Source organism: Scatophagus argus, chromosome 9, assembly GCF_020382885.2.
Source record: "Scatophagus argus isolate fScaArg1 chromosome 9, fScaArg1.pri, whole genome shotgun sequence".
In the NCBI taxonomy this organism is placed as follows: domain Eukaryota; kingdom Metazoa; phylum Chordata; class Actinopteri; family Scatophagidae; genus Scatophagus; species Scatophagus argus.
In genome coordinates, this window is record NC_058501.1 from 25,406,328 (window position 1) to 25,434,098 (window position 27,771).

General features: G+C 45.3%; 1 protein-coding gene and 1 long non-coding RNA gene across 5 annotated transcripts; one reads left to right on the forward strand and one right to left on the reverse strand.

Annotated features, from left to right (window-relative positions):
- Positions 1 to 85: 85 nt before the first annotated feature.
- On the reverse strand, positions 86 to 2,710 carry LOC124065489. The gene is made up of 2 exons (XR_006844424.1): positions 2,554 to 2,710; positions 86 to 646 (listed from the first exon to the last, which is right to left on the reverse strand). It is a non-coding gene; the product is annotated as an uncharacterized LOC124065489 (long non-coding RNA).
- LOC124065484 (CREB-regulated transcription coactivator 2) lies at positions 1,495 to 27,478 on the forward strand. 4 transcript variants are annotated; one of them, XM_046400928.1, is made up of 16 exons: positions 1,495 to 1,729; positions 7,847 to 7,948; positions 9,048 to 9,164; positions 10,360 to 10,421; positions 13,446 to 13,514; positions 14,235 to 14,341; positions 15,414 to 15,440; positions 15,873 to 15,952; positions 16,204 to 16,253; positions 16,693 to 16,961; positions 19,020 to 19,498; positions 20,024 to 20,269; positions 20,380 to 20,568; positions 21,407 to 21,478; positions 21,852 to 22,056; positions 23,470 to 27,478. In XM_046400928.1, the coding sequence occupies exons 1-16, from the start codon at positions 1,556 to 1,558 to the stop codon at positions 23,658 to 23,660; spliced, it is 2,439 nt and encodes an 812-aa protein (XP_046256884.1). In that variant the 5' UTR covers positions 1,495 to 1,555; the 3' UTR covers positions 23,661 to 27,478. The 4 variants fall into 4 exon arrangements, with proteins under 4 accessions (XP_046256884.1, XP_046256885.1, XP_046256887.1 ...); XM_046400929.1 differs by having other exon boundaries at positions 20,383 to 20,568; XM_046400931.1 differs by having other exon boundaries at positions 20,386 to 20,568.
- Positions 27,479 to 27,771: the final 293 nt, after the last annotated feature.

The following is a 27,771-nucleotide window of genomic DNA, read 5'->3' on the forward strand; positions in this document are numbered from 1 at the left end:
TGTTGTGATGGAACATGAAAGACCGAATAAACAAAGTAGTTTTTCAGATCACATTCAGATTGAGATTCTCGATTTTCATTTCTTTTTTTTGTTTGTTTGTTTTGGCTTTATTCATAAAGATTTCTTTCTTATTTTATGAATTCTTTCAAATTAAGAGGTGCTTTGTCCATTAGTAAAATGAAACTGCATGCAAATAGCTTGAGAAATAAATAAATAAATTTGGAATTAATGACTTGTTTATAATTTTCACAAAATATAAAACAAATGCAACTCCAAAATACAGCTGCACAAAGGGAGAAATCGGTGACTTTCAGCTTTTTAGTATGACCTGCTGTGGAAATGTGAGTGCACAGTATGATCATATTTCTGCAGTAACAGCGTACAATAAGAGGAAAATATTTACAGACAGCAGTTGATTTATTGATTAAATCCTCTTTTTGACAATAAAAATCAAATCTAATTTTAGACAAAGCAGTTTGAAAGGAAGAACAGTTTTAAGTCTTGCACATACATGACGTTACATGACATACCTGACTCTTTCCCGTCTTTCTCTGTCCCACTCTGCCTCGGCAGTGCGAGCTCCTACAAGCTCCAGACCACATGACCTTTGACCTCTGACCTCCCCATGGAAGAGGAGCAGCATGGCCTAGTAAAGAAGCACATTATAATCACCGTAATTAACGCAGGAAGTTCCAACTCTTCAGCACGCAGTAGCTAAAATCGACCGGTAGGGGGCGCGCGGTTTCCACAGAGGTCAAAGCTTGTCTGTGTTTGACAGATGACTCACTCAGTGGGTTGAAATAACAAAGAGATCTACCATCTCTTTCTGAGAGTGGGCGTTCACACATCGCGCCTTGTTCTTATTTGACCCCACACCCCTACGCACAAGCTGTTACCATGGAGACCAAACCCAACAGATCAAAAAGGATCTATTCTGTCTTCATATATATTTTAAAATTGTTAATTGTTGCTGTGAAGTACAGTATTTTGTTGGTCTGAATTAATCTAAAACACATTTAAATTAAATTAACACCGTTTTGACAGCCCAAAGTCGTCAGGAAATGATTATTTAGCCTACTGATGACAAAAAAAGTTGTGCTCCAAATTACATCACATATCTAAAAAGCTTGAAAAGGTTTATTTCTGATCTGCTCCTACATTATTTTTCCAGTAAAGTGTAACTCAACAACATATAACGTTTTCAAAATAACAATCCAGTACATAGAAACTTTTTTATTTATATAAAGTACAGACATATAACTTGGATGTCCAATTTCTGCTTTTGTTTGTCTATGAGTACTCGTATTATACTAAACTTAATTCGTAAGAAATCCATGCTCATATTATAATATTACTGGTGACACTATTTAAGTATTTAGTATTAAATCTCAATGTCGACACATTTCGGCGCTTTGTTATTGCTAAAACAAAAGCGCGCACTGACTGAGATTTGAGGTCCCCAGAAATAGCTGCAGAGTGAGAGTTCTTCACTTTCCTGCACCTCTCTGGGTAAAATCGTTCCACTACGTCAAGTCGTCCCGTCCGCTCGGTGAAGATGTCTGCGACGGGTACAGGCGGCTGTGGACCTGGACCCGGGGCCACCTCGGGCTCCGGGTCCGGGGCTTCCAATCCCCGAAAGTTTAGCGAGAAGATAGCGCTGCATACCCAGCGTCAGGCCGAGGAGACAGCCGCCTTCCAGGAGGTAATGATGGACATCACCTCGACCAGGGTAAGTCTGAGACGGAGGCAGGAGGAGGAGAGCTACCCGGAGGAAGAGAGGCCTTGCCTGGGCTTGTCAGGCTCCGAGATAACGTTATCTGCTGTCTGTGCATGGCGCTCTGTCTATAATTGGTGCACTCATAGTGAATAATTACATTAAAGGACAAAGTCTCCAGTCTTCGTTTGTTACATAGTGTTAGCAGAAAATGTTATTGCCCCTTGTTGACCATTTCCGATAAGTCGTTAGCGTAGTTAGCAAGCATTAGCTACGAGGGCTAACTTGGCTTGTTTACTATGTTACGTGAACGTCGCTGTCACAGCGTTAGCCCCGATGCGTTGAGCTCATCGCGCTGAGAGCATCCCGCTGAACTCGGTTCAAAAATCTGGCAGTTCAGTGTGGCGTTACATATTGCCACACATAGCTTTAACATGTACAACATAAGTTAAGATAATTGGCAAGTTATGTTGTTCTTCTGGTACACTTGGCATTCAAGTTTAGCAGTTAATTTCATAAGATTAATGGCTAACTTTTTTAATTATCACGCCCATCCCAGAGCGAGCTAGCTTACTGATAAACGTTACTCCCTTTTAAAGATATTAACTTCTTGGTTAATTCGAGTTATGCCGTATGAATAATTAAGCCAAACGACATATTGTGGCGAACGGATGTCGCGAGTTATCACTTTTACGTACTTTAAAATAATACCTATTTTATATTGTCATTATTGTAAAAGGGATTCGACTTAACGGTCTTTACGTGCTCGTTTAGGACGTGATTATCGGGGCGTCTGTCCAGCTAACTCAGCTGTCGTAAATTCAAGTTTGTGTACTTACTTTTAGGAGTCGCTTAGTGATGTAAACGTTAAGTTATTCATCTGAGTTTAGAGTGAGTTTACACCGACACACATGCTAAGTGGTTGTTAGCTGCGTTAGCTTAAGCGGGATGTGTTGGTTTGAGTCAGTTGTCCACCTGTGGCCCCCGTGGCTGCCTGAGGGGCCCCGGGACAAGACGGACTAGACGGACTAACTAACCTTATTGTAGCGTGATTAATTCACTCATTCATGTAATGACTTACGCAAGTAAAATTTATGTTAGTCATTTTAATAAGAACATATTGTAGCTTGACTGTCCTGGCAGCAGCGCTGGCTCGATGGTTTCACCTTGGACCAAACCTTGACCGCGCTGTCTAATGTTTATCCATCTGGACTGTGGTGTGGAAAGTTTGAGAGCCTCAGAGTGGAGTTAAGTTGTTTTAACATTATTGTTGATGGTTGAATTTAATCATTTGTCAAGTAAAAACAAGCATGTTCTTATTCACGAATGAGAATTTCGACTTTGTTTTTTATTTTAATGTCGAAGGATTTTAAAAAAGTTTTCTTTGGTTTCTGTGTAGACTGTGAAAGCCTGGCGTTAAGTTCAAACAGCTCAAACTGAGTCATTCGCCATCATTAGCTGCTGTCGTTGGTGCTTGATTGATTTCAAAGTTCGGTGTGGGGCTGAACAGTTGATCAACATTATGGAAACGACAGCATGGCTGAGTGCACCATTCAAATCACAGGAGTGTCAGTCTGTTGGCGAAGGTAACGTGTGACAGCAACACGACACCTTATCTACATAAACTGTGTTGGAGCCGCGTCCCACCCATTCATCTTTTTCACTTTAAAAAGTGTGATGAAAATTGAATTGATTTTTGGGGAGTTATGAAGGGCGTTTTCACAATTCTTGTCATTTTATAGACGTAACTAGACGTAACTCTTAATGTATAAATTAACAACATAATTGGCAGACTAATCGATAATAAAAATGAAAGTCAAAAAAATTTAGTCACGTTTATAAAGGGACCCCCACCTTTTAATTAGTTTTAAAGGCTGTGCTGATTGTTTGTTTGGAAGCTTGAGTTGAGAATTACCTGTGAACACACCATAGAGGAGCTCCGTTTGTTGTCAGTGCAGTCGATGCGACACCTCCTTCCTCTGAATACTGATTTGGACTTCGGTCGCCCTGGTAACGATAGAAGCATGCGAGTGAGCCCTAATGATTTCAATAAGAAGAGAATAGTGGGAAACGTTGAGATCGCAGTGCTCTGATGGAAACAGCAGAACCCCAGGAGCTCCTGAAGCTCCACGTTTACGGTGGGTCAGCTGATCTGTGCTGCTTCAAATGGAAATAAGTTTGATAGGTTCAGCACTGAAGCTGAAGATGAACGGACACGATGAAGGCCTGAAAACCTGCAAATCAATTCTAGTTTTAAGACCTCCGTTATGTCAGTTTTGTGCTCTTGTGAATGAAGGTCATGTCTTCAGGGCAGATCTGAAGCCAGGTGGTGTGTTCGGAGAGAGGAGGAACAGTCGTTCCCGCTGGTTTTTCCTCACGTTCGTTGAGGCGTGTTAGTCGGTTGGCGGCTTGAAGGTTGCCAGAAAGGCGCTTAGGACTCGACTGGACTAACCTGACCGAAGAATGTGTAAACAAGACTGAAAATTGTTGCATCGAGCGCCAACATCCATCACTTGAGCAGCTGTCAGCACTACAGACAGTCAGTGTTTGCCCCACAGCCCCGCTGATAAATGACTGTGATGTGAGTGCTGAGGAAGTGATCTGGTTATTGTTTTTAGTCATAAATTGTGCAGCAGCAGCTCTGACACATCTGGACTGAGTGTGTTGTAGTTTCAGGTGACACAAAGACTGAATAGCACTCGTCTCTATTGAGCATCATGCTCATTCCGGTTTGCCCGTCGTGAATGTGTGTTAGCGATGCAGAGCCGGTGCTGCAGACCGACCCGGGCTCAGTCAGACGTGACCCTGCCTGGGCCTGGGCCTGGGCCTGGGCCTGGGCCTGGGCCATGTGGCTGAAGTACGTCAAGCTAAAACTGATGCAGTGTATTTCAAGAGGCCTGTAAGAAATGCTGCTTCATTAAGGGCTTAATCTGCAGTGAAAACGAGCAGCTCTGCTTTGGATTCAGTGACTGAAAGGGCTTTCTGACAAACATGCCTCCTCCTCCTCCTCCTCCTCCTCCTCCTCCTCCATTCACTCACACTGCCACCCTTCTGGGTTCTGTCTCTTCTGGGAATTTCTTTTGCCCCTGACCAGTACACGCACACACACACACACGCACACACACACACACACACTCTCCAGCAGGAGTGTGTGGGTGGTCCAATCAGCTAATAGCATCAGGGTGTGTGTGTTGGTAGCAGCAGTTTCTCCACGTCGAAGCTGTTCAGTATTGATATGCCGTTTGTCTCAGACTGAAACATCACAGACGGTTTTATTTTTCTCCTGGAAAGACCAGAAATCAGAGACACACAGGACAGCTTTTCAAACCAGAGGCCTTCCTGTCACGAGTAAAAGTACCTCAGTCAAATTCTTGCTTGAAAACATCAAATGTATTTAAAGTACCCAAAGTGAAAGACATGCAGCGTGGACCATTTCAGAGTCATATCTGACTTCATACACTGCTGGGTAATTTGATTTCCCCTCAGGATCAATAAAGTTTTATCTCGACTGAAAAAAATACACCATAATTTATGAATTTATGTGAATCTGCACAGTAACAATGGCATTAAATTTTCAAGTGCCTCAAAATAACATTTAAGTACAATACTTGTAAAACACAGCCTCAGTGCATCTGTGATGTAATATTTTGTGTAAATAAATAAAATGTAATTCAGTGATTTTCATGGTTAGAGTGCAGTAATATCAGACCAGTGAAAATATGTCTTTAGTGATGATTGCTGTCCATTTGCAACCATTTATCTGGTGATTTCAGATGACTTGAAGGCGCTCCTTTATTTATAGAATCAGTCACCAAACTCTAATTAAGTCTATTTAAAGAAGCTCCTCTCCTCACAGGACACTGATTATTGCAGCTTCAGGGCAGAATACTGACCTCTGGAGCCTCGGAGAGGAGCAGGGACTTCCAGTGGTTTGGTCAGATTCAGTGGTCCGCCATCACTATAATCCACTTAATCCAGGAAAAGATGCATTAAATGAAGTCGCTCCGACCAGGATGCCACATCAGGTTTCTGTGTTCACACAGAAAGCATGCAAACTATTGATTACAAATCAATACTGTCTTTCTGAGAATCAGTGCTTTAGCACAAAAGAAAATATCCCAATACTTGGATGTTAAGCTGCCGAGTGAGGCACAGAAGCTGCTCACTCTGTAGCCACTGCAGATGGATAATCAGTCATTTGGTGTTTGTCGTTATCTAAGTGTTGTGTTGTGCAGCCTGCTAACAGCCTGCAAACAGTGGTGACTGTCTGTACTTAGAGTGAACCAAGCTGTAAGTTTGTCTGACTGAGGACACAAGATATTCTTAGAAGATGTTTAACCTTCTTTCCTCTCAGTGTTGACCTGTTAGTGTTTGAGAAACTAAACTCGTGTTGATATCACGCACAGAGCCAATCAGAATCGAGTCTGGCTGTGACGTGTTTCCTGGAGTTTGTCTGAAACTTCCTGGGACAAAGCCCTGAGAAAGTGTGATATTACTCACACAAAGACAGATCTTTGTCAGCCATCTGTGATCTGTTCATGTAAGGAGGAGCAAGTCTCCTTTACATCCATCAGCCTGAAGTGGTGAAGATGGAGCGGCTTAGTGGCTTCTCCTCTGCACTTTGAATGTTCTGCGTCACAGCGGCTCTGCAGCCAAGACAATGATTAAAACCTGAGCCTGACTCCAGCTGAACCTCATCACTCTTCCACCTGTTTACTTTGGGAATGATTCTCCCTGTGGACAATCATTAGTTCACTGGCGACCACAGGTGTAGGAAGAACTGAGCATGTGGGTCGAGCAGGGGCCCTCAGGGGTCCTCCTGCCAGAAGGTTTTCAACAGAGCAGATGTCACTTCCTGTATTCTGGTGCCTTTTAGCACTTTTATTTGGCTGCTTGTCATGAGACACATTATGGGCACATTTTCTAATTTGTTCAGAGGAAAAGCTAAGAGAAGTTGATCTGATGACTGATTCAGAGCCATCTTTAAAAACAACCGCTCACTGTTTACCTAAACTTAAAGTGGACCTCCTACCCTCGTAAGCGACGCCTGCGCTGGCGGCAGCTGCGTTCCGCCTCAGAAACACTGAGGCGCTCCGCTGACATTGATCTCAATTTGAGTTTATTGAGTTTAGAAATGTTTAGTAACGCTTGCCAAATGCTTTTAGCACACAGGATTTTTGCAGAAGTGTTTAGCAAAGATCCAAGGACACGAGCAGATAGAGAACAAGGACACGAGAGACTGGAGATTAAATGAGTTCATCACACTCGCCAAGAAACTGGGCCAGGGCCTGTGTGTGTGTTGTAGAATGTATTTATAGGTTTGCAAATCTCAACATTTTCTCTCGTGTTTTACTTTTTCTGTCCATTTATTGTTTTCTGAAGGAAATCTGATTCACGGAAGGTGTAAAATCAGTGTGTGTTCGTGAGCCGTTAGCAAAAGGAAGTCAAACGTCAGCAGTGAAGCTTATTTTGTCAGAGACTTGTAAGAATAACGCTGCAAAAGACGTCTCTGTATTGTGTAGCAGAGCGAGATTAGCATGCTAACCAGCTAGCCCACTCAGGTGTGATTGGTCAGTACTGCTTAAACTACACACCAGATGGCCACACAATCCAAAGCTCTGGCTTTGCCTACGATTTCTGGGCTGTTGTTGGGATGCGTCGCTCTGAGAAACCATCAAATGCCTAATAAGTGAAGGATCAGCAAAGAATCGTTTACATGCAGATATGCAAGTCTGTCTGCCAGACGTGACAGAGGTGCATGCTGGGAGTTGATCCGTATTCCTCCCTACAGTTTGTGGGTTGATCATAAAATACAGTCATAATGTGAATTCAAATTTTCCTACTGTTGTTACTTTTTAAAGTATTAATAAGCAAAGTTAAATAAGTTTTTTCATGTGCTGCAACCCTTGAATTAAATATTCATAAACACTTTCCTATAAAACACAGCAAGGCAAGGCCTTTTAATGGACAGCTGGCATAAGTCAGCTAACACACGAGTCAAGTGTTCATATCCCACACACACACACACACACACACACGCAGAAGCATCTCGTGTCCGCCTCAGTTTTTTGGTTTTGTCCTGCTACAGAGCTGATTGGTTGTGTTGTTAATCTTCTGTCCCCGTCCTGTCAGCTTCAGGCCCAGAAGCTCCGCCTCGCCCGGAGTCAGGGTCCGTACTACAGCGGCTCGCTGCCCAATGTCAACCAGATCGGCAGGAACCCTCAGGACTTCCAGGTGACCGACAAGCGCAGAGCACTCACTTCCTTCAGCTCTCATTTTTGTTTCCTTTGTTTTTATTTAGCTCACATGGCTCTCAGCTGAAACGATCTCTGGTATTTGTGGCTGTACTGTTCTTTGCTGTCTGTTACTGCTGTTACTGTCAGTACTGCTGTGCCTGCAGCAACTGGCTTATACTGATGCTGTTACAGCTACATGATCCCCTTCTTATAGAGGAACGGTCTGAACAGAGAGAAACCGAAATGCTGTCGGTGGATGGGATGGGTTGTTGTAGCGTTTTGTGCTGCATCACCACAACCTGCAGCCTTCAGCTCTGAGTCATCAGCGTTTCCCATCAGCTCTGCAGCGCTGAGCTCATTCTGTAATGGAAGTTCTTCATCAGTATCACTGTGTTTCCCTTCTGCTACTGCGCTTCGTTTGTCAGCCTCCCTCCTCTTCCTCCTCTCGTCTCTGAGCTCAGAAATTCATTCGGCTGCAGGCGGTGGTGATGCTTTTGGCTTCTGAGCTCGGTTAAGCACCACGTGGAGTTTGGGGGACTTTGGGAGGTTGAAGCGGGTGTAATGCTTATCATATGTCTCCCAGGGTTTGATTTTTCAAGAAGATAATTTTGTATCCAGAGCAGACTTGGATGGATTTTATTCTCTGTGCTCAGTGATAAGGCTGTAGGATGATCAGGTTGCTGTGAACTATTTTACAAGTCTTTAAATGAAGTCACCTCTGACGTCCCCACAGCAGCTGGCAGCTGAAATTAGAGGTGCTTTCAGGGACAAGACCTAAATTATATGAGCAGCAGTTCTGTTTTACAGCCTCTCGGAACACTAGAATGAAAACAGTTTACCAGTTTCTGAACACTTCTGAAACCAACCAGCTCATGATTTAAAAAATTCAAATGAAAGTCAACTACAGCAAATGTTTTTTACAACCAACATGAGGTGAAACCAACATGAGCACTTTGAAATTGTCCTGGAAAGTGAGTTCCAGATGAGGGGAGTCGTTATTTGTATTTCTTTGTGTCGCTGCTTCCATTTTGCATTCGTTGACAGCAGGATGAGGCATCAGATGTGTTGAACTGAACTTGTCTCTGTTTCTCTCTCAGGGCTCCTTCCCATCCACTCTTGAGTCCAACCGCTCGACTCGGCATCACGGTCTGGTGGAGCGGGTCCAGAGGGACCGCCGTTTCATCTCGCCGGTCCGGCCGTACCGCAGCCGACAAGTATCCTTCAGTTTAATGTCAGATTTTAATGTACAGGCTGTGAAACGATGAGGCTGAAGTTATGTGTTTTTGTTTTTGTCAGGAAATCTCACAAAAAGACTCAAATCAGCAGCCTGTCTTTCAATACGTCTGACTTCCTGTCTGTGGCTCTCAGCTCCAAGCCTATTGGTTCCTACCTGCCAGCGCTGAGACCTCAGAAATGGAAAGGATTTCGAAACCAAAGCCTCCCCAGAGAAATGAGAGTTTCAGAGACTTGGTTTCCTGCATTCTGGTGGCTTGAAAAGAACAAAATAACACTGCCACACTATTATGTTAAATACAGTTAACTTTACTAATTATTTAACCCTCTGGCGTGAACTTGCCTGACTCGCTGGTAGAAACTAATATTCACCAGTTTTCATTCATTCTGAGTCTTTCTTGCTCTCTGTGTCTCCTCTCGCTCACTGAGGAGGACGACACATGACGTCTTCGGCGTCACGTGACGTTCCAGGAAGTGACATTTGGTGCAGCTGTACAGTTGTCCAGGTAGTGTGTGGATGATAACAGGGACAGGCGCATCCTGTTCCTCTGCTAGTCCCCCACCAGCTCTTTGGCTCTGCTGCTGTGCACCGAGTGATGAAGCTTTGTCCGTGGATCCGGTATGGCACATGGAGACCAGCTAATTTCCTAGCATGCAGGGCAGCATCAGCGCTTTTCGGAGGCACACTGACACGTTGTTCAGGTTGTGCAGTGGAACACAGTTCAAGACATGTTCAAGACTTGAGACATCAGTAGTCTCGACGCCAGCGTGTACAAAAAGTATAAGCGTAAAAGCTGAGTGTCACTGTGGACTTTGAACACCCCGTCTGCTCAGTGGAGTGTGTGAGCGAGTGGGGCTGGAAACAGTGTGAGTGTGAAACTGTGCCGTCAGTGCTGAAAACTGTCCTCTGAAGAGCAAGAAACTGTTGGTCAGGCTGTCCAGATTTTCTCCTTTTTGTTTGTTTGTCATCTGTGGAGGTCATTTGTCCCTGAACTGTGGTTTGATTTTGGACCATGTGCTTTGTGTAACTACGAATTCAGTGAAGGAAGAGAAAATGCATGATAGTGGAAAAAATGAGAAGTTGGAATCACATTGAAACCAGCAGCCGCAGGTCATCGTAGAAACAGAAACTGAAGAAGGATCATCTGTTTTCTCCTTAACCTGTCGTCTCCTCAGGTGGACAGCTCGCAGTATAACCCCGCCTACCTGTCCCCACCTCCTGACTCCAGCTGGAGAAGGTACTGTCATTTAAACCCCCGCCCCCTTTCTCCATCCTGTCTCTGTCTGTCTGTCTCTATGAGGGACGCCTCTTTGTTATTTCCAAAGCATTTTGTTGAGTTTCTTTTGCTCCCAACCTTTCTGAAGCCTTCATGACACCTCAGATGGTTCAGAAGTTGATAAAAAGAAGTGGAAAAAACTAAACAACACGTGTTTGAGTGCAAAGCAAACCTGATGAGAACAGAGACGATGACATGTCAGCAGTCTCTCCAGGTCCTCCTGAACTCAGGAGTTATTTGAAATGTTTGCAGGTCATTGTGTTCCTTTACTCTCCGTGTGCTCTGAAATGAAGCAGCAGATGAGACGGTTTGAGTGTCCATACTAAAATGAGACTTTTTTGGTACCTTAAACAGAAGCACGCGTAGAAGAACTTTGTCTGAATAAAATGCAGTGACTGAAAAGTTGTAAAGTGAGCGGTTCAGAAGAGGTCCGATCCCTGAGGCCAATTAACTCTTAAATGATAAATCTCACCGCTAGACTGTTTTTAGCTTGTTGTCCTCCCTGTATTGACATATTTGATTTTTTAGTATGCTGTGTTGAGAGTTTTCTTTCTTTTTTTACTATGAGCTCACCAACACTGAATTCGCCTCATAACTCATCACTGTTGTTTGTTTTTTACTACCTAAATTTTCTGAAAGGTCCAACCTGTAAGACAGAGCTGGCAGTTTAGCTTAAAACATTCAAAATATGCCAAGGTTATCAAGCGAAGAAACAACAGTGTTGGCGTTAAGTCAAAGACATCTGCTTGCAAAGATATCTGCTGAAGTTAGCATGCTAACCAGCTAGCCTCGTCCCGTCCTGTCTGTCATACCACTTTGTGCGTCCAGAGGCGACAGTCTGTTGTCTTCTCACATCTCACCTGCCGTATCTTCTTGTGCTGAGCCGCAGGAGGCACAGCTCAGTCAGCTATAGGGCTAACTGAGCTAACAGTAGCTTTAACTACAGCCGAAGATCAACAGCAGACAGTACAGCGAGTAGCGGTCGACAGCAACTCTGATTGTATGCTGCCCCCTGTAGCTTTGGAGCTGCCTCTGGGGTCTGGCCATATTTTACAAATTCCTCCTTTAAGTGTTAAAAGCTCAAGCTAAGAGCTTTTAAAATCAGAAACCCACTCAGTTTGCCACACAGAGATGAGATGTGGTTGAAGCTCAGAAGAGGCTCGTGAGTGTAGTGATTATAAAATGAATTTCCAGGTAATTGAGGCCTTAAATTCTTTCTTCAGGCAGGAATTCTTCAAACCTCAGAGTCTCAGAAAGCAGCATTAAAATAGCAAAGTTAAATAAACAAAACAAGGACGTTGGAAGTGAAGCACAGTTACTAGAAGACCCATCCTTCAGCTGAAGTTCATCCCCCACCCCCTCCCTCATGCTGAAGTTTGAAGATCCCTTATCAGAATCACATGAGTTGACACTGAAGCTTCACAAAGGTTTTCATGGATCCCACTGAGACTGCAGTAACACTAACCTCCAGACAACTAACAGCTAACAGAGTTGATTTTAGCCAGAGTCTCTAAAAACCTCAGATGGTTCCTTTTTTTGCCCTTCTTCCTTCTGGGAATCTGCCTTTTTTCTTCTTCCTGGCTTTCTCCTCTGTTTTCTGCAATGTTCCAGTCATTTAATTTTCGCCTGCTTGCCTGCCTGCGTTCTTTCTGGTTTTCTTCTAACAAGACAACAATTACCCTTCAGAGAGAGACTGGCCTCGGTCCACAGTCACAGAAGGCCCACTGCACACACACACGCACGCATGCACACACACACACACACACACACACACACTAGGCTGGCAAGTGACCTCCAGCCGTTCCCTGAAGTGTGACGAGAGAAGGCTGTTTAGGTTCAACTCCTCAAGCTGTCACTTTGCAAACTTCAAGTTTTGTGGTAAAACAGTTGCAGTTGTTGGAAGGTTCCAGAGTGATCCCACCTGCACTTTGTCTTCAGTCCCCCAAGAGCAGAAATTATTTGTCGTGTTTGGTTTTGGTTCATTGAGGCTTGGAATTTCGAGAGAAGCAGAGCTTTTAGACATAAAGTCAAAAGTTTATTCAGCGGCGTCTTGGTAAGCGGTCGTCCTGCCAGGTTGGACGTTTTGCTCAAAACAAAACTGGATTCCAGTTCTTGTGGTGGTCCCTCCAGCCAAAGGATACAGTTATTCCATGTTGTGTTCTTATAAATAAGTGCCTTGTGTTAGTCCATCCCTCAACACGTTCATATGAGGAAGTGCTGAATTTGCATTAAAAAAGATGAGAAACACGTTTAATAAGACAGACAAGATCTGTGATGGAGTAAAATTAAAGCAGTTCACTCTGTAGTGCTCTTTGTCCATCTTGATAGTTTGGTGTGATGTGGGAACTATTTTCTTTGCTCACAGCACCAAAGAACACCCTTTGAAAAACACAACAGCAATGTGTCTTTCCAGAAATCATGACCCGGTCGCTCTTGTCTTTTCATGTTGCTGTGCTGAAGGAGAGCATCTGCTCAAGGACGAGAGGCCTGCTGATTTAATGTTTACATCCTCTCTGCCTCTCGTCCATAAGCAGAGCCACCCTTCATTCTGCTCCGTGATATGGAAAGAAAATAGTTCCTGCATCTCTTCAGCTGACAGAAAACTGGACAGAAATAAAGTGACGGGCTAATCTCTAACTGTTTGTTTGTTGTCTGTGGCCACTGACCCCTCGTGCTGATGTGTCAGTCACAGTGATGACTGACTGACTCATAAGCTAAGATCACACTCATTCACAGATAAGCAGATACTCATTGTCGTTTATCTGATAAACAGACACACAAACAATCTTTGGTCTGTCACGTCCGGTGACTCGCCAGCCTCCCTCTGCCCTTCACTCGCTCCCTCGTCTTCCTCCTTCCTCCGCTTGTGTTTGCTTTCCGAGCCCACGCTCTTCTTCTTTTTTCCCTTCCCATTTTTTCTCCCTCTTTTCAATGTTCTTGCTCGGTGGAGGAAAGTAACTTTCTGTTCTTGTCGATCATGAAAAGGAATTGGTCCGGAAACTTCCCCGGGGATAAAAGCCAGTTGTTTCGTCTCCCCACCACTGCACTCAACAGGTGAATCCTCCTCATCCTCTTCCTCCTCTACCTCCGTTTACTTCCTTCTTTTTCTCCCTTGTGCTGGACAGCCTCCAGCCTTCCACCTTACAGTGGAAGCACGTTTTAAACAGATGAAAATGTGGGTGTGTCCCGTCAGAACTTTACTATGGAACTTTTGATTTCTTTTTTTTTTTCATTCTTTCTTTTTTGGTTGACTTGATTTTCCTATAACTTTCTGAAATCTTCTTTTACTTTTATCATTCTCAAGCTAATTAGTCCACTTTCCTGTCTGCTTTACCTGAGCTCCTGTGAAGTAAGCACCTTTAAGAAGGCAGGTAGTTTTCTGTCGCAGAATCCAACACGTGTGCTTTCAGTCCTTCTCCCTGCCAGTACTTCTGCATCTTTGGACAGTCAGTCTGCAGCAGGTCAGACTTTGCATGTAAGTTGCTTTCAGTGTGACATTGGCCTAAACTCCCACGTTAAATAATTTCAGTGTCATCTGACTTTGTGAAGAAATCTTGGGAAGACTGAATGTCTTGTGGGTGCCAAGCTTTTATTTTTAAAACAAAGCTCCGGTTGGTATTTTCAGCCTTGACATCCCACTGTGTTGGGGAATGAAGACTCAGCTCACCTTCGGCTTCTTCAAAAGCTCTTTTTGTTTTCACGTTTCCTCCTCCTCCTCTTCCTCTCCGTCCTTCCCCCTTCATCCCTTAACGCTGTGTGTCTCTCATCCCTCAGGACCAACTCCGACTCGGCCCTCCACACCAGTGTAATGAACCCTCCCACAGGAGACCCCTTTGCCACAGGAGGACCCACCCTCCACCCGCAGAACAACAGACGCACCGGTGAGGCAGCGGGGCCGCAAAAACACTCACGAGCTGCGTCTCAGTAAAATACAGAACAAAGAGAAACAGTTCAGCCGTTTAATAAGTACAGATTATGTTGCTACCCAAAATGCCCATGTGACACTGATACTCTCATACGACTTCATTGGCAGTATATTTGTGGTACAGCAGACATGCAGGCTTCAGAGAATCCTGACTGAGTAAAGATTCTGCCCCAAATGAAGTTCAGCTAATTCTGGGAACAGTAAAACAAGCACACAGGATGTAATGAAATATGTGGCATGTTAAGTCTGAATATGTTAGTATTGGTATCTAATGCAAAGACATCAGGATATGTGTAATCTAATTACTTCTAAACTAATTTCTCAGACCAGTTGAGTACTTTAGGAGATGCTTTGAAATGAAAACCTTTGCTGTTCTTCTAAACAGACCAGAGAAAAGCATATTGCAGTTCCTTAATCGATTCTGGATGTCCTAAAAGTTTGTGAAAGTGTCTTTACGAGGGATTAAAAAAGAAAATTTAAAAAAAGGAGAAGAAAAAGAATGAAAGTACTGATCCCTGTGGGACACCTTGGCCATATCTCATCTTGCATGTTCAGTTTTTGATCAAAGCCGTGGTAAAGAAGATAATGTGACTCAGTGTTCTTCCACACCCACAAACTGTGTGAATACATTTTAAAAGAACATGTTAGCTTTATAAAATGAACTATGGCCTGCTTGACACCTCAGGCCCATGAGGAGTCTTGTTCATCCAGTCAGAGAGTCGTGCTGACTCATGTGTGGACTGCTTAAAGCCACAGTGACGTCAGGTGAAAATGGCGAGATGTCTCGTCAGACGAGGGCACTCGCTGATCCCACAGTTGTCTTCTTTTTGCATGTGATGTGACCTGTTCATTGTTAAACTGACTTTTCTGGCTGGACTGAACGGCTCTCACGTTTCCTCAGGATAAAGATCTCAGCCTAAACAGGTTTTCCTCTGGCTGCCTGCACAGTCAGGATGTTCTCAATATAAACTGCAGCCAGCGTGTCCAACTCAGTCAAACTTGTTGTGTCTGTCTGTGTGATCCTGCAGGTCAGAGTGATGGAGAGGCCAGAAGAAGTGAGTTACAGACACGTGCACACACACACACATACACACATGATAAGGTGTTTGTGAATGTGTAGTAAAAAACTGAGAATGTAGATAAATAATAAATATTTCTTTAAATTAAAATAGTTCAGTATTTGGAGGAATGATTGATCAGTACCTTAACACTTTCAGCTGCCTGAGAAGCTGCCCTGTCATTAAAGACTTCAGCTAATCGTTTTCATCATCAGTTATCGTCATCGCCTGCAGGCCTGAGTGTGTTTTTGCAAATCTGTGATTATATGTTTATGAAAAGCTCACCTCCTAAGTGTACTCAGTCCTCGTTGTTTTTGTTTCCCTCTGTGTTTGTTGCAAATTTCAAACCAGGCCATTTCAGACAAACATAACTGGATGACATGTGCACAAGATGTGCACATTTTCTCACTGCAGTGTTTTGTCCCTCAGTGTTTCCGTATCCCGTCCCTCCCATTGAAGAGAACGTGTTGGATGAGGGCAAACTGCTCAAACCCTGGGACACCAAGAAGGTCTGTTTAAACCTCACCATTATTTCTCTTCAAACATGTTAGCATTTTAACATTTTCGTTTCAGCAGATTAATTTTATCATTCAGTATTTAAAAATGAGAGAATCTGGCGTGTAACAAGTCTTAATGTAATCAGACAAGTTTCAGTTTAGTCTTTTAAATGAAATGCTCGGCTGTTTTGTTCTTCACAAAACAGTTCTTGAAGCAGAACTCAGTTTGTTTTTATTGTATTTTTTCTTTTTTCTCTCTCCAGTTGCCTTTGTTGTCGTCCCGACCCAAATCCTGTGAAGTCCCTGGTATCAAGTAAGTCAAATGCCACTAAACACACACACACACACACACACACACTGCGTTGTGTCCTAATGTGGCCTGAGTCTTGATTTGTGCCTTCAATGAGAGTCGTGTCAAAGACGGGATTCTTTTCCTTTTGACTCCCTTCAGGCGGTCATCAGTTCCTCCGCTGCTTCTGGTGCTTTCATGTCCCTCATCTTTCACTCAGAAGTCACCACAAAACCAAAATATTAAATGTTCTCTTCAACGTTTTACCAAAGAAAATCAGAGTACAGGGAATACTTGAAGACACAGGAAGTTAAAATGGGAAGACACAAGTTTAGACATGAAGAGGAAGAGTTTTGGACTGTTTCCGGACTGAACTCCCGCTAAATATTTATATATTTATATCTATGTATATAAATGCTTTCTGAAACTACTTAATAATACTTTGTTGTCTGTTTCCTCTCAGTATCTTTACATCCCCGGAGCAGCCGTCCACGCCGGCTCACGGCGTCCCGTCGGCCCTCAACACCGGCGGCTCGCTGCCCGACCTGTCCAGTCTCCACTTCCCCTCCCCGCTGCCCACGCCGCTCGACCAGGACGAGCCCGGCTTCCCGGGGTCCTCCTCTCTGAGCGGGGGAAGCAGCACGGGGAACCTGGCCTCCACCCTCACTCAGCTGGGCATCAACACCGCCAACGCGCAGGGAGGCAACAGCAACTTCCACCACCACACACAAGGTACATACAGGCTGCAGGTTTTGTCTGCTCCGTCAGCCTCAACATGAACCTGGTTGCTCATGTGTAAACCACGTTGCACAAAAACATTTTCTGCTGAGGAGTTCTTTGAAATTCACATGTTTCCAAAAGCTAGGAAATGGTCATAAATGTACTGCAACTTGTTTGCCTCATTTCCTTAGTGTTGTTCATCATTTCAATGAGCTGAGTTTATGTCTGAGGTCTGGGAACACAGTAACACCACCCAGAAGAGGAACAAGAGGCACAAGCTGACAGTCAGACCCTCTGATCTAAGTCCAGTGTTGTTATTTCTGATAGATGAAACCACAACACAGGATGTAATAAAGTGGGATTGTCCTTAAGTTCATAGCACAGCTGTGTGTTCCTGAGTGGACTGATATGTTTCATTCAGCTTCCTGTGTCCACTCGTATGTTGAAGTCAGGTGCACTTGATGGAGAGAAACTGTCCTGTAACTGAACAGCAGTGGTTCAGTTCCATCCACAGATCCTGTTCAAGTGTCCTGGGGCAGCACGCTGAGCCGTCAGCTCTCATGCGTCTGGATCAAAGCCTCAGCTAAGTGATGAGTGTGAAGGTTAGCAGAGGAAGTATGTGGGTGAGAGCCGACGAGATGAAACGAAGGGGGATGTACGGCGGGGCAGAGCTCTAAATTTAGCCTCCGAGAGAAAAGGAAGGGTTTTTTTGTGGGTGTTGGAAAATGTGTTTTACCGTTTGTGAGGTGACTGTACCAACCACAGACAGGAAGCTGCTTTCAGCTCGATCTCACGCTGCAGCCCGTCTCACCAAACCTGAGTGTCTCTGAAGGTTTGTAAACCAGATGAAGAGACAGACTATCACCTGGAGGCGCGAGGGGACGGCCGCGGTGTGTTTGCTGGTGTCGCGCTGCATGTTCGTTATGTCCCGTAGCTTCCACACCGATAAAAGCTAAAAAACTGAAATGTTTGCCTTCAAAATAACAAATAAACGCTTGTGATGAAGTCACATCAGAGGTTTACTGCACCGGCTTTTGCTCAGAATGTTTATAGATCCAGTCAGTTAATTTCCCCCACCCACCATAATCGTTAAAGATACATTTGATAAGAAGAGATTACGCTTCACTGAGCGAGCAAGAGGAAAGCCGTGGACCTGCAGAGAGGACAAAGGACAGCGATCTCATGTTGACGCAGTGTGGAAATGGAAGCAAGTGACGGACGTGTAAAACACAGGGACACGCAGTCCTGTCTCTGTCTCGCCTTTGTGGTTCAGTGTTGTCAAAAACTCGCATATGATCGACACGGCAGGAGGAAGTGGTGTGTCCTGTTCCTGGTTTTAGTCCTGAACCAGGTCAGAAAGTAGAGCTGAAATGCAGACTGTGGATGAAGCTGGCCTACTGAGAGGACGGGAAGAATGAAGTGAAGGAGGTGAGCGAGTGAAGGTGGGGGTGTGTTTGGGGACAGAGGTGATGTTTACACCTGCTCAAATCACCTGGGGAGCAGCGGATTCCCCGAACGCACCGAAGCCGCAGAGACAAAGAGAAGTTACGTTATGCAGACTTTTGCTCCAAAATGTTTCTGTGTTTCTGCATTTTTTCTTTAACTGGAAGCTTTATTTTCCAGTGGACCTTTTCACCTGCGGACTGTCCCAGACAGGTGTCCCCAGGCGTCTTTGTTGCTTTATTCAGTTGGATATTTACAAAAGTCAGTGATGAGTCAACCATTTAATAGATCATCTTTGTACAGTTTTCAGTTGCGTTAATATCAGAAGTGGTTGTTGCGTCATCACATCCTGATCTGTTTGGTCTGATTTTTACACAAAGTCCCAGTCGTGTCCAGGCGGCGACTGGATGACCAACAGTCACCTAACGAATCCACCGTAAAATGAGCTGTGGGCTGAACGTTTCATCCACCTGATCCCTCAGCAGAATTGACCTTTATTGCTAATTTTTGTGCACAGCATCATATTTCAGGCCTCCTCTTCAGTCTTTGTTCAGCAGCGTTTTTATCACAACTGTCTGTGGATGCTGAGAGTACGTTTGTGTTCAGTCTTTTGTTTTTCCTCCTCAGATCTCCTGGGGGCCCTACAGAGCACGCTCAGTAACCCGTCCCTGCAGTCATCACTTAGCAACCCCAACATCCAGTCATCGCTGAGCAACCACTCCTTTTCCAGCTCTCTGAGCTCCGCCTCCCTGCACTCGTCGCTCAGCAACCCCTCGCTGCAGTCGTCCCTCAGCTCCTCCCCCTCCCTGCCGTCCTCCCTCAGCAGCCAGTCGCTGCACTCCTCCCTCAGTAACTCCTCCCTCCAGTCGGCGTCCAGCAGCAACCCCAGCTACAGCAGCGGAGTCGGCGGCTCCTCCTCCTCCTCCTCCACCTCCTCCTCGTACTCGCCGCTGCTCAGCGGACAGGGCCAGCCGCCACTCAGCACGTCACCACGGAGACGAGCACAGCTCTCCCCACTCATCCTGACCATGGGAGGGGAGTCGCGGAGGCATCACTCCAAGCAGTTCTCCCCCACCATCTCCCCCACCTTGTCCTCCATCACACAGGTAACACGTGAACCACCTGCAAGGAGGCACACATGACACGCCTGTTTACTTTACGTGTGCTTCAGGTGGGATTTTTGTGCAAGCCAGTTTTATTCATATGGTCCAATATCACAAATCACAAAGCCTCAGGGGCTTGACATTCTGTCCTCAGATCTTTGCATCTGTACCACCTCTACTGCTACCGCTACTACTACTGCTACTACTAATACTAATATAGACATCCTGCCAGGTGTGTTCTGACTTTAATCCATCTGGGTAAACCTGTGCATACATGAAATTCACTCCGCTCACCTTGCTCTGAGGTCTCTGATGTCTGTGTGCAGTCTGTCTCCACATTGACTTTTTACTGGGGTCACTTCTGTCTGTTCAGTATACACAACACCTTCATGCTCCAGAGCTGAATATTAATTTCTATCAGTATTCTGCATGTGAAGCCTCCCTCGCTCATCCAGCACAGATACAGAATATTGTAGCATATTGCTGAAGAATGGTGCTAATGTCTGAGGCCACCTTGGCTCCCCGCAGGGCGTCCCTCTGGACACCAGCAAACTGCCTCTGGACCAGAGGCTTCCTCCGTATCCGCTAAGCCAGTCCCATCAGCACCAGCCTCTGCCTGGCCTGCAGGGCTCCCAGCCGGGCCAGCAGCACCACCAACAGCTGCACCGCCTCCAGCAGCCGCGACCCAACGCTCAGCAGACGCAGTCCATACAGCAGCTCCACCCACAGAACCTCCACAACACACACAACCAGCACATGCAGCACTTTGGAACGGTAGGCCGCTGGGTCAAAGGAAGGGAGATGAGGTTGTCCAGATTAGTAGATTACAGGGATTAGATAAAGGTTTGTTCAACCTACGATACATGCACTCACCTGTATCTCCACAGCAGCAGCAGCAGCAGAGGCTGATGGGGCAGCAGGCAAACACGCAGCTGATAAAGAACGAGAGGGCGATGGATCAGTGCGTCCAGAGCTCCCAGTGTCACGTCAAGCAGGAATCAGAGCAGCAGAGAGTCGAGGGCCTCCCTCAGCTCCAACAGATCAGCCACAGCCTGGCCACAGACCTGTACAACGTGAGTCAGTCCAGCACTGTCAGAAACATCCACCGTAATAATCAAATCTCAAGTCCTGCTAGTGCCCCCTAGAGGCTACTGTGTTTACTGCAGAGACAGTATGAGAGTGTTGGACAGGACGCATGAGATGCTGATGGTTTATCTGTTAACCCTGTTTTCATTCAGCGTTAGGAAGCTTCACTCTGTTCAGTTCACCTGCAGCTTGTTGTCGAGCTCGCAGAGTGATGAGAGTCCAGCGTGCTTCCTGTGTTTAGACAGCCAGCAGGCGGAGCTCTGAACACACAAACTGATTATTGCAGGTGAAGCAGAAGTGACTGCAGGCTGCAGCTAAACTTTGGTGCAGAAGCAGCTTGAATCTGGTTTAGTGACTCACACAAGTCAAGTCACACTGATGCCTTTGCACTAATTTTAGTGAAGGGAAACGTCTGATTGGATTATTTTTATTAATCTGCCTGTACAAACCAGTTCTGCCGTGTAAAGCGGTCACACAGTCAGTTCCCACTTAATTCTTTGTTTTTGAAACATGTTGATGTTGTGGTGCAGGACAGCAACCAATCACAAGACGGATCTGAGTCGCAGCTCTGATTATTTTTCTGATCAGTTCAGTTCAGAAATGCAGCAGATAATTACCTGATACCAAAAAGATAACCCATAGTTTAACACTTTTGTCTTTTGAAAGGCACTACATAAGCTGTAGTTTATGCACCCTGAGGCTTTAATATCCCACAGCTCTGATGAGATTTGCTGTGTTGAAACTCAAACTGAACTCCTGTAAAGTAAAGCTGACTTTTCATCGTCTGTTTTGGTGTAACTCAGACTTAGTTCTGATGTGTTCCAGGACCCCTTGTTCAACTCTCTACTGGACGAGTCGTATCTGAGCCTCCAGCTCGCCGGCAAGTCCAACCAGCAGGTAACAGAGCTCTCACACCACCTGCTTCACCCGCCCTTGACCTTCTGTCTAACGTCCGCTCGCGGAAAAGCACAAAATGTCCAAAAAACACAAACAAAGACGTCACATGGAAACATTTGACCTCAGGAGTCAGCTGCCGCTCTTTAGTGTTGACTGTCGTATGAATTTGTTCTAAATCCTAAATCAGCTCAGGGCCGTCAGCTGAAGCACATATGACAGCGAGAGTCGTCGGTGTGGAGTGCAGGAAGGTGTAGCCACAGTTTCAGGACTGACGTAGTCCCTTTTTGTGTCTTTACTCTGAAGATGTGCTTTGTAGTGCAGCACAGTCGGGTTTTGTGTCGCGGTCGAATCATTCGGTTCTCTTCTGCTTCAGTTCACATCAGACAACCAGGGTGACTGTCTGTCTCTGAACCACGGCGGCCTGAGCTGCGGCAGCACCGACAAGAACCAGTTTTCCTCCAACACTCAGGGGCCCCTGGACATGCAGGACCCCGGGGACCAGCAGCTCCTGAACAACCAGAACCAGAACTACAGCGGCGTGGAGGGACGCCACAACGTCCCCAACATCATCCTCACAGGTGGGCATCGCCTGGTGTTCATGAGCGCGAGTTTAAAACTGAGCTCTGCTGCCGGCACCAGAACAGCTTCAAAATAAAAGCTGTCAAATATTAAATGTTGTTGAACTCGAGCGGCAACAGGAAATTAAAAGTAGAAAATATGTATTTGAATCAGGAATGAGTTGATCAAATAACAAGTAAACGAGATCACAAACGTGACCCGACGCTTTGGTTGTGCTCACGTTGTTCAAAATTCAGTTTATTTTGGCAGGGTGTTCATGTAAACAGTCTGTGCTCAAAAGGGCTGAAGCAGTTAAGAAGATGGAAACAAAGTCTGACAGCTTTTATATTTTTTTAAGAACTGAAAGAGGACTTGATTGATTTGTTCCGTTTAACTCTTCCTCAGGGGAAGTGATGATCTGTTTAAAGAGAAGTGAATCTGTCAATTCCTTTGCAAATAAGTCTTCAGAATGATTCAGAATCATTTCACTGAGCTCCTCTTCTGAACTTTGAGGACACTACTGAACCATTTTTAAATATGAGTTTGAATATCTGTGAGGAGTTTTCAGCAGGAGCCACTGAGTTCAGAGCTGAGAGCCGCAGACAGGAAGTCAGGCGGCACTGAGGGACGAACTGACATGACATTTGTTAATAAGAATCAGTCAGTCACGTCCTTGAGAACTGTTTTTCTGGGGGTTTTTCCCCAGGATGGTGAAGTCAAGTCGTGATGATTGATTCTCGACAGTCCTCCTGATTTAACCCACTTATTTATCTGGGGGTTTATCAGAATGATGTGCAGCGTCGCGTTTTGACGACACCTGCCGCGGTGAGCGTCAGTATACTGTTTGTAATGTGCCGTGAGCGGCCGGGACTGAGACTCAGCGGTCAAATATCTGTCTCGCTGATGCCCTGAAATGTCCCAAGCACAAAATGTCCCGACTGAGAGACAGTCCTGCATAGCATCCCTGGAAGGTATCGACTGAGTTAACCCAGTACCAACTCACACCACGCCGGCATTCATTTGCACTGAGAGACAATGACTTTGGCTGGTTTGTACGGTTTTACTCACAGCCAATCACTGCAGATGTTTTCTGATTTCATGTGAGATGTGATTGGCCCGCAGCTGCAACCCGCAGTCTGCTGTGCCAAGTGGAGTGCAGCGTGTTGGACCGAGTTGATTCATCCGAGCACTCTGAACGTGTTTGATGAGCGTCGTGTCGGGTACTTTGAGGGTAAATCGTTCAGTGATGCCCAGCCTAAGCTGAGGTTAATATTAATGACTTGCCTTTGCCCTCCTGTGAGGACGAACCTCCTGTCGGTCAGATGAACTTCCTCTCAGGTGCTTCTCGAAGGCGTCACTTTAGGTTCTTGGCATTTGTAGAAGTCACTCATGTTGGATCTTCTGAACATGTCTGCCGTCTTTCCTCCCTGCAGGTGACTCACCGCCTGGTCTGTCCAAAGAGATCGCCAGCGCGCTGTCTCACGTCCCCGGCTTCGAGATGGACCCCTTCTCTCTGGACGACCCGCTCAGGATGGACCCCCTGGCTCTGGACATGCTGGACGGCGAACTGATGCTGGCCGACCCGGCAGTGGAGGACTCCTTCCGGTCCGACCGGCTGAAGTGATCCACCCCCCGCGCGTCCCCCTCTGCTCCAGGAGCTCGGTGGGAATTGGCGGAGAGGACCGGGATGAGCGTCGCTCCGCCCCACTCCCCCCAAACAGACGGCGTGCAGAGCGACGTGATCTCCAGGGGTCTTTTTGTCCGCGGCAAAGCCTCGGCGAGAGGATTTCTGACAGAGTGAACTGAAGGAGGGGGAGTTTTCCGTCGAAGGCACTTAACTGAAAACGCTCTTGCAATGCTTGAAGAAAACCCAAGATGCTTCTCTTGTTAGGCATTAGCTTGCGCGAGTCTTATCTGCATGTTAATGGAAAACGCACTCGCGTAACTGCAAACGCGCTGCTCCCGTGATGTCGGCTTTACATAAGAAACCGTCTGAAAACCAGCAGCTCTCGCAGGATCTTGAAAAGCGTTATGCATCCCGATATGTGTGGACCCTGCCTGACTGCCGCCACCGCCGCCATGTTAGCCATCGCTCCACCGGAAGACAGCGTGTGATTGGCTGGCATTGTTTCGTCATTAGGTTATCAAATGACCACCAGACTGCAGCCACTCTAACAGGAACTCAGCCATGACTTAGAGGTCGATATATTTTTTTTACACCAGGTTGTCCTGCTGCGACAGGATTCTCCTCACACTCAATCAAAGGAAACAAGCAGAAGTTGATGAAAAGCAGGTCAAAGGTTTGGGAGGAAGTCCTCTCAGCAGTGCGTACAGTTTGTCATAACGTTTCCCATCATCCCCTCAAGCTGTCCTCTGATTGCTTTCATGTGTTGACCCACATGAGCGTTGAGAAGCTTGCGTGTCCCACAGGATCACAGACGATCGGCGGCGGCGGCGGCGGCGGCTGGACGAGTTGGTGTTGCTGCAACGCGCTGCTGTGCTCGGTCTTCTTCCTCTCTGAATGTCACACTGCGGTTCGGTGTGACGGCTGCTGTCTGTCGCCCTCTCGCCATCCACACGACGCACACGTGGAGAAATTATGCATTTTATCGCTAAAACTGAATGTGGTGTAGTGACGTGATAGACTGAGTAGCAGCTGGCGGCGGGAGTTTGTTACACGTGAGGCAAAAGATGGAAACAACACGGAGCTTTAGGAATCCCTGACGGAGATGTTTCGATTCCCGTTGATGGAGGAAATAACCTGCAGATCAATCTGTGGTGGTAATAATCCTTCCCAGTGTCGGTGCTTCGTTGCACCTGTAACCACACCCACCAGTGATGTCACCATGTCCTAGAGTACACCTGCGCTTAACTGCAGGTGAGAGGTCATATTTTCAGAGGGTGTGAAGTCACTTCCTGTTTCTGGGTCGGAACTTAAATCATCTTTCAGGAAATAAGGAAACAGCTTTTCATAAGCCACATGCAGTTCTTAGCAGCGTTGCCCTTTAACCCCAGTCACTGTGATTGACAGCCCTTAACCCCGCCCCCTCTGCCTGCACTTGTTGCACCTGTGTTTGGAGCCGTGCCCAGGGCTGCAGCACAGCGACGTATAGAAAGGTTATAAAAGAATCTTATTAATATTAATATTCAGACTATAAAGAAGTTTTATTTTTTAGTCCAAAGTGGTTGGAATCAGTATGTACATAAAGACACAGATAAGAATATCTTTAACAAATATATTTAAGATGAGAGGGGAAGAAACAGGAAATGAGCTCGTGAGTCAGAGCTGTTGTTACTGACGTCGGCTTGATGTGACGTTCGGGCGACTGTGAAGAACGTTAGGGGAACGTTTTTCAGTTTAATTTGATGTTGAAAAATCGTGGAATAATGTTTTCTTATTGCAGTGCCCTCAGATGTCAGTGGTCCATCAGAGCAGGGTTTCCCAACATGGGGCTGGACCCCCGTTAAGGGTCACATGGCGACTGAAGAGGTGCATCGTCCCCGACTTTATTTGTTAGTCTGATATGCAGCGAAAGATTTTATCTCCATTTCAGTCTTTTAAACAGCAGTCTTACTGAGTGACTGCAACAAATAAAAACAAAAAAGTAAAAAAATGGCAGCAAATTTGAGAGAAAATTTTAAATTTATATATAAAATATTTAAAAACGTCATTTATGTTGCTTTGCCAAAAAAAAAAAAAACCTGGAAATTTAGAAAACTGGTTTCTTTTTTCCGTTTGGTTTGGTGGAGGAAGTGAACTGATTAATGTTCTACTGACTGTTGCCATTATTTTGAAAGCAGACTTCCTGGATTGGGAGAGTCTGTGAAGGAGACTCGAGCTTTTTGACGTGAGACAAACGTTAACGTGCCTGAAGTTTGGAAGCTTTTAGACTGAAAAACGAGCAGCAGGTCAGTGCGAGTGTGAGTGAGTTTGTCCCCTCTGGGCTTCTGTAGGAAGTCCGCTCTGTCGTCGACCTCGTGTTCTGTCTGTGTGGAAGAAATTCTGGTCCATCGGTGGTTCAGCATCGGTTGGTTGTGTCGGCGCAGGCAGCCGACGACGTTTCGGAGGTTAAAACTTTAGGACGGACTTGGGAAAGGTCTGTGTGGGTCAGGGAGGTGATGAAGGGGGCAGGAAGTCTCTTCGTGCAGCCATGTTGGATGAAAATGTTACTGCGCTAAAGTTTGCTGGCGTTTGAGGTGTGAAGCTTCTGAGTTCGTCCCCGTGATGAGTTTTTCTCAGAAAGCTTGTTTGAAAGCAAAGACTGCAGAAAAATCTCTGAAAGAGTCATTTCATGTCCCTCAAATTTTATTTTTGTCTTCTGCCTCAGGTCATTTTAAGACACACAGAGGCGGAACGATCTCATCTTCATTTTCTTCTTCACTACTTTGCTCTTTTCTTCCTGTTTACTGCCGTTACGTTCAGTGTATTTGTATTCAGCGTAAGTAGAAATACACTAAATGTATCCGTTCATTTGACAGTATTTTCACTTTAAGCGAATCCCTGAAAGGAGCAGAAGCTTCGCTGACTGCAGGTTTTCAAAATAAAACCAGACTAAAGGGTCCTTCAGACGACTGCACTTCCTGTTGGTTCAGGCTGTCTTTGTAGCAGAGACAGAAGAAGAAAAAGGACGTGCGATCAAAGTGTGACCAGTCGTTTGTGCCCACGTGAACATCAGAGAAAGTCAGGACAGACGCGAACGCTTCAACAGGAACAAATCACTCTTTCTACTGTTAAAATTCTCTCTGAGGGATTTATTTTCCTTTAAAATTAACCAGTTTTCTTTTTCAAAGCCAAGTTGTTTTATTTTGACGCTCAGGCGTCACTCTGAAGGTCAAACCTTCAGTCTTGTTTTAAAAAATTCATCCCATCTGTTTGTAACACTGACGTCATCCCCTCCACCTGTGTGTGTGTGTGTGTGTGTGTGTGTGTGTGTGTGTGTGTGTGTGTGTGGGGCAGCTTTCTGTTGTTATGCAATAAACCTGTTGTGAGTTCATGTGCGGTTCCAGACTCTGCCAGTAGGGGCAGTCGTTGACCAGCGAGGTTTTGTGTGTGTGTGTGTGTGTGTGTGTGTGTGCGCGCACGCGCAGACTAGGGATCAGTTAAAGGCCATATTTCTTATTTTTCATATTTTTTATTGATGTATGATATTAATTGCTCTCATATTATTAATGTCATTGTGACTTTTCATGTTTTTAGGCTCTGGAGGATAAAATGAGCGTTTTTGTTTTCTGCGTTTCTTTGCTTTGTATTTGAATAATAAATTGACTTTTGTTCCATTCAGATTTTTATTTGAACCTTGTGATAAATAACCAGGGAATGTTGAGTGTGTTGTACATATGAATATGTTTTCAAACCAGAGGTGCTTCTGGAGCTAACAGGAGACGTTTTTAAAGAGACTGTACCTTCACATTATTTTCCAGAAAATAAACAAATGAAACCTGGAACAGCTGAGCTCTGCTTGTGTTTACTCTGAAGTACTGCACAGTGGTTTTTATTTGGTTTTAGATCCTGCAGTGAAATTGAAACTTCAGTATACAAGTATAATCAGGAAAATGTATGAGTAGTACTACAGGTACTCAATGTAGAAACCTGTTGGGTTGTTTAATGTATAATAAAGCATCAGATTGTACTTAGTAACTGAAGCTGTCAGATAAACGTAGTGAAGTGAAAAGATTTACCTCTGAGAGGTATTAGAAGACAAGCAGTTCAGTCTCATGAGAAACATACTGCAGTG